This window comes from Belonocnema kinseyi, chromosome 3 (assembly GCF_010883055.1).
Source record: "Belonocnema kinseyi isolate 2016_QV_RU_SX_M_011 chromosome 3, B_treatae_v1, whole genome shotgun sequence".
NCBI classification, from domain to species: Eukaryota; Metazoa; Arthropoda; class Insecta; order Hymenoptera; family Cynipidae; genus Belonocnema; species Belonocnema kinseyi.
The window spans coordinates 153,970,881-153,980,419 of record NC_046659.1 but is presented as its reverse complement, the minus strand read 5'-3'; the positions used below and the strand labels follow the sequence as shown (position 1 = coordinate 153,980,419).

The window sequence follows — 9,539 nt, the reverse complement described above, 5'->3', positions numbered from 1 at the left end:
TTTATTTACAAAAAAAGTTCTTAGGTTCAAAAAAACATTCAGTGAACGGAAAAAGTGAGGTCGGTAATATAGGTATTTAGCTGTGTCACATGCCCTTAAATCAATTTTCTGATTTTTTAAAAACAAATTTAATAAATAAATGCATTATTGGGTCATCTGTCGACTGAAAAATTCTTTCTTGTTTTCGTATCAAACTTTTAATTGGGATCTTCATAATAAATTCAGCAAAATTCATGATGAGTTGACAAAGTTTATGATTTTTAAAAGCAAATGCATTATTCGGGCATTTGTGGAGAACCAACCGTCGCATGCCATTTGGTTTAAAATTGAACTATTTCGTTGAAATTTTGTTTATTTGGTTAAAAATTAATTTTTTATTTAAAATTGAACTGTTCTATTTCTTTTTATGAACATTCATTTTTTGTAAGGTTCATCATTTTATTGACAACAATTTTTTACTGAAAATTTAACTGTTCTATTTTTGGTTAAAAATTAATTTCTGTGTTTGAGTATTCGTTTCTTTGATTAATTTTTTATCAATTGAAAATTTAACTATTATACTTTTCTTTAAAATGTATCTGCTTTAGTTAAAATTTCATTTATTTCGTTGAAAATTTTACTATTTTTTTCTTAATTAGTTTTTTTTAAATTTGAAAATTAAATAATTGAATTTTCATTTGTTATACCTAAAACAAAAATTTCTAACGGTCAAGGGAAATATAAAATTGGTCATGGAAAAGTAATGTAATTTCGAAATAGGGATTTATGAGCAACCCTCTTTATTCTTGGAACCCTTATAAAAGTCAAAAGAAATGGTCTAAAGTCCTGACATTTTTTCTGATGACTGCTGACTTTTTTTAACAAGGTTGGTAGATTTCCAAACTTGGAAGTCGAAGACCAACGCCATACTTCAGATATTAATGATAACACAGGCCCACAAAAGGAAAAAAGCATCCTGAGCAGATCAAGAGACAGGTGTATATTCTTATGTATTTTTCGTCGCTGAATCCGAATCCGAAGTCAGATTTGGGATTTCCTAGTTACTTTTCGAGAAAAATGCAAAAAACATGGTTTTTCATGCTTTTTTCATGGTTTTTCGAAACTAAAAAGCGAAAAAATGAAAAATGATCTAAGTACAAATTTGATTACTACGGATTGAAATACATCAAAAACCATAGCTTCATATTTTTTCCACGAAATTTTAATCCTTGCAGGGTTTTGGAAACTGTCGCATCGCATGTAAAACCATATTCAATTTAAACCCCTACATTTCAACAATATTTTTATTATAAACCATAAAAAGCCATGTTTTTTGCATTTTTCTCGAAAAGTAACTCGGAAACCTCCCAATCTGACTTCGGATTCAGATTCAGCGACCAAAAATAAATAAGAATACACCTGTCTGGTGATCTGCTCAGGATTTTTTTTGTGGGCCTGTGTAATTGGTAAACATTTGATCTTTTTTCTCATATTTTCAGGCTGTCAGTAAACCTGAGTCCTGTTTTCTATATGGCCTTGTGTGTAAGAATTTTTCTGAGAGAGACTCTTCTACTAGAAACTTTAGAAAATCAATTATTGCCCGGTGCCTTTTGGAATTAGAGAATTGTTCTAGAAACGGTAAGTTGCGGGTAATGAAAGCCAAGGAAATTGAAAAGTGCACGGATACTGAAAAGAAAAGGGAGCTGCAGACACTTTACGAAAATGAAGGAAAAAGTCTACGAATGAAGTCTATTGGTACCATAAGGTTCGTATTTTTATCACTTTTTTTGTTACTTACTTTTGAATGATCCTGGTTCAATTTAAAAACGTTTTGTTATTTTTTTCTAGTTTAATGAAAGAACTTTGGTCTCGAAGAATGTTGAAAAAGAAGATTATGCATTTCTGTATAAGTCACTTGTTGCAAAATAGAGACGAGGAGAACTTGGAATTTTTATATAAATTATTGAAGGAGATAGGAGAAAAATTGGAATTTAATGGAGTATGTTTCCTTTTGGCAAGAATATCAATAAAATTTTCTTTTAGTTACATTTTTTTAAAGTACTGAATATTTTTTAAACTCAATATTTTGTGCCTATAGGATCTGCAGGGATATTTCAAGATGATACAAGTTAGAATCAATGATCAGGGCTCTGAAAAAATTAGTCCCAGAATTCGTGAAATGCTTGAAGAGTTAGTTGCATTGCGAGCGAATAAATGGGTTCCTCAGGATTCTTCTTCCCAACCAGAGTTGGTAAGTTAAATAAAGAGAAGAAAAATAATTTTGCATTTCAATCCTCCTGATTTTGGAAGTCAAAAATAAATTTCTTTAAATCTTAAAAGCTAAACGCTCTACATTGTGGAAATAATGTGATTTTGTAACTTCATTTTTTTAATTTGTATATCTCGGTTCTTTTCAGTAAATTAATAATTGTGAAGTCATTGAAAATTTATCGTTTTTCGTTGAAAATGCGGTTTTATTGGAATGAAAATTCTGTTATTTTTAACTGAAAATTTAAAGTTTCCATTTTCGGTTGAAAATTGATCGCTTTTTGTTGAAAATTAAAGTATTAAATTTTTATTGAGAATTTTTAGGTTGGAAAATCAAGTGCTTTGTTGAAAGTTTGAACTACATTATTCAACATTCATTTTATTGGTTTACATACGATTTTTTTAAATTAAATATATTTCCCTCAAATACAAACTTAACTATTCCATTTTTGTTTGAAAATTGATTTTTTTTTATTTTAAAAATGAACTATTTGTTTGAAAATTAACTTTTTTTGTTGAAAAATCATATCTTCGGCTTAAAAGTTTCTCTTTTATAAAAAAAATTATCTTTTTAGCTTAAAAATTCAACTTGTTTTGTTGAAAATTCCCTTTTTTTTGGGTTGAAAATTCTATTATTTTGGTAGAAACTTCAACTTTTCGTTTGAAAATTCATATTTTTGGCCTAAAGTTCCTCTTTTGTTAAAAAATTCACCTTTTTAGCTTTAAAATTAATTTTTCTTTTTTTTTAGAAAATTCAACTTTTTGGGTTGAAAATTTGTATGTTTGTTTTTGAAAATTCTATTATTTTGGTAGAGAATTTAACATTTTTTTGAAAATAAACTTTGTTTTTGAAAATTCATATCTTTGGCTTAAAAGTTTCTATTTTCTAAAAAATTTGTCTTTTTAACTTGAAAATCCAACTTTTTTGGTTGAAAATTCTTTTATTTTGGTAGAAACTTCAACTTTTTGTTTGACAATTCAGATTTTTGGCTTGAAAGTTCCTCTTTTGTTAAAAAATTCACCATTTTAGCTTGAAAATTAATTATTTTTTTTTTGAAAATTTGTTTTTGAAAATTCTATTGTTTAGGTAGAAAATTTAACTATTTATATGAAAATAAACTTTTTTGTTGAAAATTCACATCTTTGGCTTAAAAAGTCCTCTTTTGTAAAAGAATCGCCTGGTTAGCTTGGAAATTCAACTTTTTTGTTAAAAAATCAACTTTTTGTGTTAAAAATTAGTTTTTTTTTTGTTTTTGTAGAAAATTCAACTATTTTGCAGAGAGTTCGTATTTTTAGTTTGAAAATCAACTACTGTTTTGTGACAAATTTTATTTTTTTAAATTATTTTTTTTAAATTTTTTACTTCAAATTGTAATTAATATTATTTTTTTTAGAATTTAACTTTTTTGGTTATAAAATAATTTGTTTGGATTGAAAATTCTATTATTTTGGGAGTAAATTGAACTATTTATTTGAAAATTAACTTTTCTGTTGAAAATTCATATCTTTAACTTAAAAGTTCCCATTTTATAAAAAAAATCGCCTTGTTTGCTTAAAAATTAAACTTTTTGGGTTGAATATTCGTTTCTTTTTGCTTGAAAATTCTATTATTTTGGTAGAAAATTCAACTGTTTTTCAGAGAATTAATGTTTTTAGCTTGAAAATTAACGAAATTAACTATTACATTTTTGGTTCAAAATTCATATCTTTTGATTAAAAATTCTAGTAAAATGGTTGAAGATTTAACTACTATTTTCTTAAAAATTATTTTTTTTCTAACTTGACAGTTAATTATCTGAACTAAAAATTGAAAAATCAATTTTTAGATGCATTGTTTTTGTTTTTAGTTGAAAATGTAACTTATTTCTTTTTTGGGGGGGGATTCCTTTTTTATTGGTTGAGAATTAATGTATACTTGGTTGAAAATACTTTGTTAAAAATTCATTTGATTGGTTTTTAGATTGAAATATTTTGTTGAAAATGCGGTTTTTTTTTTGTTAAAAACTCTTTACCTTTTTTAATGAAAATTTAATCATTCCATTTTCGTATCAAAATTGATCATTTTTAATTGAAAATTGAACTATTAATTTTTATTGAGATTTTTTTTGTTGGAAATTCAATTGCTTGTTTGTAAGTTGAAATACATTTTTCAACATTCATTTTATTAATAGAAAATTCCTTTTTTGTTTCTTTATTAAAATATTTTCCCAAAACAAAAAATTTTACTTCCATTTTTTGTTGAAAATTCATATTTTTGGTTGAAAATTCTATTATTTTGGTACAAAAAATTCAACTTTTTAGATTAAAAAATCAACTTTTTACTTTGAAATTTCGACGTTTTGGGTTGAAAGTTCATTTTTTTTTAAATAGAAAATTCAACTGTTTTGCAGAGAATTCGTCTTTTAAGCTTGAAACTTTACTAATATGTTTTTAGTTCAAATTCATCTCTTTTGATTAAAAATTCTAGTATAATGTTTGAAGAATTTTAAGTACTATTTTGTTGAAAATTTTTTTTTTTATAGTTGAAAGTTAATTTTCTGAACTAAAAATTTGAAAAAACCATTTTTGGGTCCATAGTTATTGTTTTTAGTTGAAAATGTAACTATAATTTCATTTTTTGAAAATTCATTTTTATTGGTTGAAAATTATTGTACCGATTTAAGATTGAACTATTTTGTTTAAAATGTGGTTTTAATTGGTTGAAAATTCTTTTGCTTTTTAACTAAAAATTTAACTTTTCCATTTTTGTATGAAGTTTTATCGCTTTTAGTTGAAAATGCAACTATTAAATTTTTATTGAGAATTTTTTTGATAGAAATTCATATCTTTGGCTTTAAAGTTCCTCTTTTGTAAAAAATTCGTTTTTTTTTGTTGAAAATTCCATTATATTTTGGTTCAAAATTTTAATATAATGGTGGAATATTTTAACTATTTTGTCGAAAATTATGGTTGAAAATTGATTTTTTATTTGTTTAAAATTCTATTAGAATTTTTGTTAAAAGGTCATCTTTTTGGGTTAAAAGTTTTACTAAAAATTCAGCATTCGTCTTTTTGGATAGAAAATTTGTACTTTGAGATCGAAAATGAAACTCTCTTCTAGAAATTCGTCTTATTATTTATTTATTGTTATTTTTCTTAAAAATAAATTATTTGTTGTTATTTCACTCTCAGCCCAAGTTGGCTGAACCGAAGAAAACAAAGAAAGAAAACTCTGATTCTCACGAGAAACCTTTTTGTGCGAAAGTTCGGCGTATCCTGGATCATTATAATTCCAAAAATATTGATACTGTGGCCAGTAAAATTATATCTCTGCCAATTAAACGCGAGGATTTGCGAGGATTTATCAAAATTTTGATGGAAAAGGTGCGTTAATATTTAACTAAACTCTCAGTCTTATTGTCAATATCCTCATTATTATAAAATATTTATAATTATTTTTTGTTTTCAGTCTTTTGTTGATGTAGATTTAACCAAAGATTGCGTTCTTTTGTGTAAAAAACTGTCCAGCATGGAAGTTCCCGGAACAGTCGCAAAGAACGAAACTTGGAAAGACTTTGAGAGATTGTTTGCTGTTCATTGCGTGAAAAAATTCGAGCATTATTTAGAAGAAGCTAAAGATCTTGTAATATCAATCGTCATTATTCCTTTTTTTTAAATCTCCACTAAATTACATTGTGATTTAAATTTTAATATGGTTTTATGATTTCTTGCAGAAAAAGGCACAATTCAGTAACTTACGGGAAGTAATGAAATCTTCTACTTATGCTAGGTAAGAAAATAATTTCTTTATTAGAAATTAGATAAATGAGCTTCTAACTTTATTTTTATGTCAAGGACAAAATTGATAATATTTTCATGAATTTTAGAAATGAAAAAGAAGCGTTAACTTTTACGTCTATAATTTTTTTTGTGTTTACGAATTTTTAACAAAACTCAAGAATTCTCATCTGAAAAGTTGAATTTTCAACTAAAAAAGATTAATTGACTGCTAAAAAATACTAACTTTCAATTAAATTGAAGAATTCTCAACAAAAAAGTTGAATTTTTAACTAAAAAAGATTAATTTACTACCAAAAAATAAGATATTTCAATAAAATGCAACAATTCTCCACCAAAAAGTTGAATTTTGAAGAAAGAAAGAAAATTGTTTTATTCCTTGGAAATGAACTTTTCAGCAAAATGATTAATTTTCTACGAACAAAAAACGAATTTTTAACAAAACTCAAGAATTCTCATCTGAAAAGTTGAATTTTCAACTAAAAAAGATTAATTTACTGCTAAAAAATACTAACTTTCAATTAAATTGAAGAATTCTCAACAAAAAAGTAGAATTTTTAACTAAAAAAGATTAATTTACTACCAAAAAATAAGAATTTTCAATAAAATGCAACAATTCTCCACCAAAAAGTTCAATTTTGAAGAAAGAAAGAAAATTGTTTTATTCCTTGAAAATGAACTTTTCTGCAAAATGATTAATTTTCTACGAACAAAAAACGAATTTTTAACAAAACTCAAGAATTCTCATCTGAAAAGTTGAATTTTCAACTAAAAAAGATTAATTTACTGCTAAAAAATACTAACTTTCAATTAAATTGAAGAATTCTCAACAAAAAAGTTGAATTTTTAACTAAAAAAGATTAATTTACTACCAAAAAATAAGAATTTTCAATAAAATGCAACAATTCTCCACCAAAAAGTTCAATTTTGAAGAAAGAAAGAAAATTGTTTTCTTTCTTGAAAATGAATTTTTAAGCAAAATGATTAATTTTCTACGAACAAAAAACGAATTTTCAACAAAACTCAAGAATTCTCATCTGAAAGGGAATTTTCAACTAAAAAAGATTAATTTACTACCAAAAAATAAGATATTTCAATAAAATGCAACAATTCTCCACCAAAAAGTTGAATTTTGAAGAAAAAAAGAAAATTGTTTTCTTTCTTGAAAATGAATTTTTAAGCAAAATGATTAATTTTCTACGAACAAAAAACGAATTTTCAACAAAACTCAAGCATTCTCTTCAAAAAAGTTGGATTTTCAACTAAAAAAGATTAATTTACTGCAAAAAAACACTAACTTTCAATTAAATTCAAGAATTCTCAAAAATAAAGTTGAATTTTTAAATAAAGAGGATGAATTTTTAAACACAAAGATTAATTTACTACCAAAAAAATCGAATTTTTATAAAAATTCAAGAATTATGAACCGGAAAATTGAATTTTTAAATAAAATAGAAAATTTTTTTAACGAAAAGATTAATTTACTGCAAAAAATATGAAATTTTAATCAAATTAAAATATTCTCATCCAAACAGTTGAATTTTCAACTAAAATGAAAATACTTAAATGAGAACCATTTTCAACCAAAAATGGGATAGGTAAATTTTCAATAATCAGTCATTTTTCAAGAAAAAAGTAATTTTCAATAAAATGCAAGAATTCTGCACCAAAAAGTTGAATTTTTAACTAAAAAAAAAAATGAATTTTTAAACAACAATATTAATTTACTACCAAATGATTTGAATTTTGATCAAAATTCAGGAATTCGGAACCGGAAAGTTAAATTTGCAAATAAAAAGAAAAAATTTTTAAACAACAAGATTAATTTACTTAAAAAATGACGAAATTTTAATTAAATTTAAAAATTCTCATCCAAACAATTGAATTTTTAACTAAAATAAAGATACTTAAATAAGAACCATTTTCGACCAAAAATGGGATAGCCTAAATTTTCAAGTATCAAAGTAATTTTTCAAAAAAAAAAATTTAACAGAACACTACAATTTCCAACTAAGAAGATTAATTTTCTGTCAAAAAAAAAGAAAGAAATTTAACAAATTTCATGAATTCTCAACGAAAAAGTAAAAATTTTCAATAAAAAAGATACATTTTTAAACAAAAAGATTAATTTACTACCGAAAAAGACGATTTTTCAATAAAATTCCAGAATTCTCCACTAAAAAGTTGAATTTTTGAGAAAGACAATTTTCATCTTTCTTGAAAATGAATTTTTAAGCAAAAAGATTAATTTTCTATCGAACAAAAAACGAATTTTTAACAAAATTCAAGAATTCTCATCTGAAAAGTTGAATTTTCAACTAAAAAAGATTAATTTACTGCAAAAAAACACTAATTTTCAATTAAATTCATGAATTCTCATCTAAACAGTTGAATTTTTAAGTAAAATAAAGATACTTAAATAAGAACCATTTTTGACTAGAAATGGGATTGATAAATTTTTAACTACCAAAGTAATTTTTTAAGAAAAAAATAAAAGAATTCTCAACCAAGGACTTAAAATTGTAACTAAAAAAGATTAATTTAATACAAAAAAAAATTTCAATTAAATGCAGGAATTCTCCATCAAAAAGTTGAATTTTCAAGAAAGAAAGAAGAATTTTTAAATATAAAGATTAATTTTCTACCGAACAAAAAACGAATTTTCAACAAAATTCAAGAATTCTCAACCGAAACGCGTTAAATTTTCAAATAAAAAGGACTGCTACTACAAAAAAGCGAATTTCCAATAAAATTCAAGAATTCTCAGGCAAAAAGTTGAATTTTAAACTACAAAGATGAATTTTTAAACAAAAAGATTGATTCGCTCCCAAAAGAGACGCATTTTTGATCAAATTCATTAGTTCTCAAACAAAAAGTTAAAGTTTGAACTAAAAAAGACGAATTTTTGAAAGAAAAGATTAATTTACTACCAAAAAAGACAAGAATTCTCAACACAATAGCTGCATTTTCAACTGAACTAGATTAACTTTCCACAACAAAAAATTAATTTCTATCAAAATAGTTTGATTTTAACAAAAAGTTAAATTCTTATTTAAATAAGAACCATTTTCGACCAAAAATAGGATAGGTAAATCTTTAATTACCAAAGTAATTTTTCAAAAAAAAAAGAATTTTTAACAAAAATGGTTAATTTACAACGAAAAAGTTTAATTTTAACTACCATTTGAAATCCTCAACGAAAAACTGCATTTTGAAGAAAGTAGAACTTATAACAGAAGTTTAATCTTTAACCAAAAGAGAAGAATTTTTAAACAAAAAGATTAATTTACTACAAAAAAAGGCGAATTTTGTTACAAAAAGGTTAATTTTCTAAATAAAAAAAAAAACGAATTTTCAACAAATTTTAAGAATTCTTAACTGAAAAGTTGAACTTTTAACTGTAAGAGAAGAATTTAAAAAAAAAAATAATTACCTACAAAAAAACGTACTTTTAACAGAAGTTTAATTCTTAACTAAAAGAGAAAAAATTAAAAAAAAAAGATTGATTTTCTGCA

At 24.2% G+C, this 9,539-nt stretch overlaps 1 protein-coding gene across 2 annotated transcripts in view; it reads left to right on the top strand.

Annotated features, from left to right (window-relative positions):
- LOC117169189 (eukaryotic translation initiation factor 4 gamma 1-like) overlaps positions 1-9,539 on the top strand; it is a 15,604-nt gene that overhangs the window by 3,029 nt on the left and 3,036 nt on the right. For both annotated transcript variants that reach the window (XM_033355417.1, XM_033355416.1), the window contains exons 2-7: positions 1,479-1,744; positions 1,828-1,978; positions 2,078-2,230; positions 5,419-5,610; positions 5,696-5,869; positions 5,961-6,016. In XM_033355417.1, the coding sequence (XP_033211308.1) occupies positions 1,479-1,744; positions 1,828-1,978; positions 2,078-2,230; positions 5,419-5,610; positions 5,696-5,869; positions 5,961-6,016 (992 nt within the window). The remainder of the gene's footprint in view (positions 1-1,478; positions 1,745-1,827; positions 1,979-2,077; positions 2,231-5,418; positions 5,611-5,695; positions 5,870-5,960; positions 6,017-9,539) is intronic.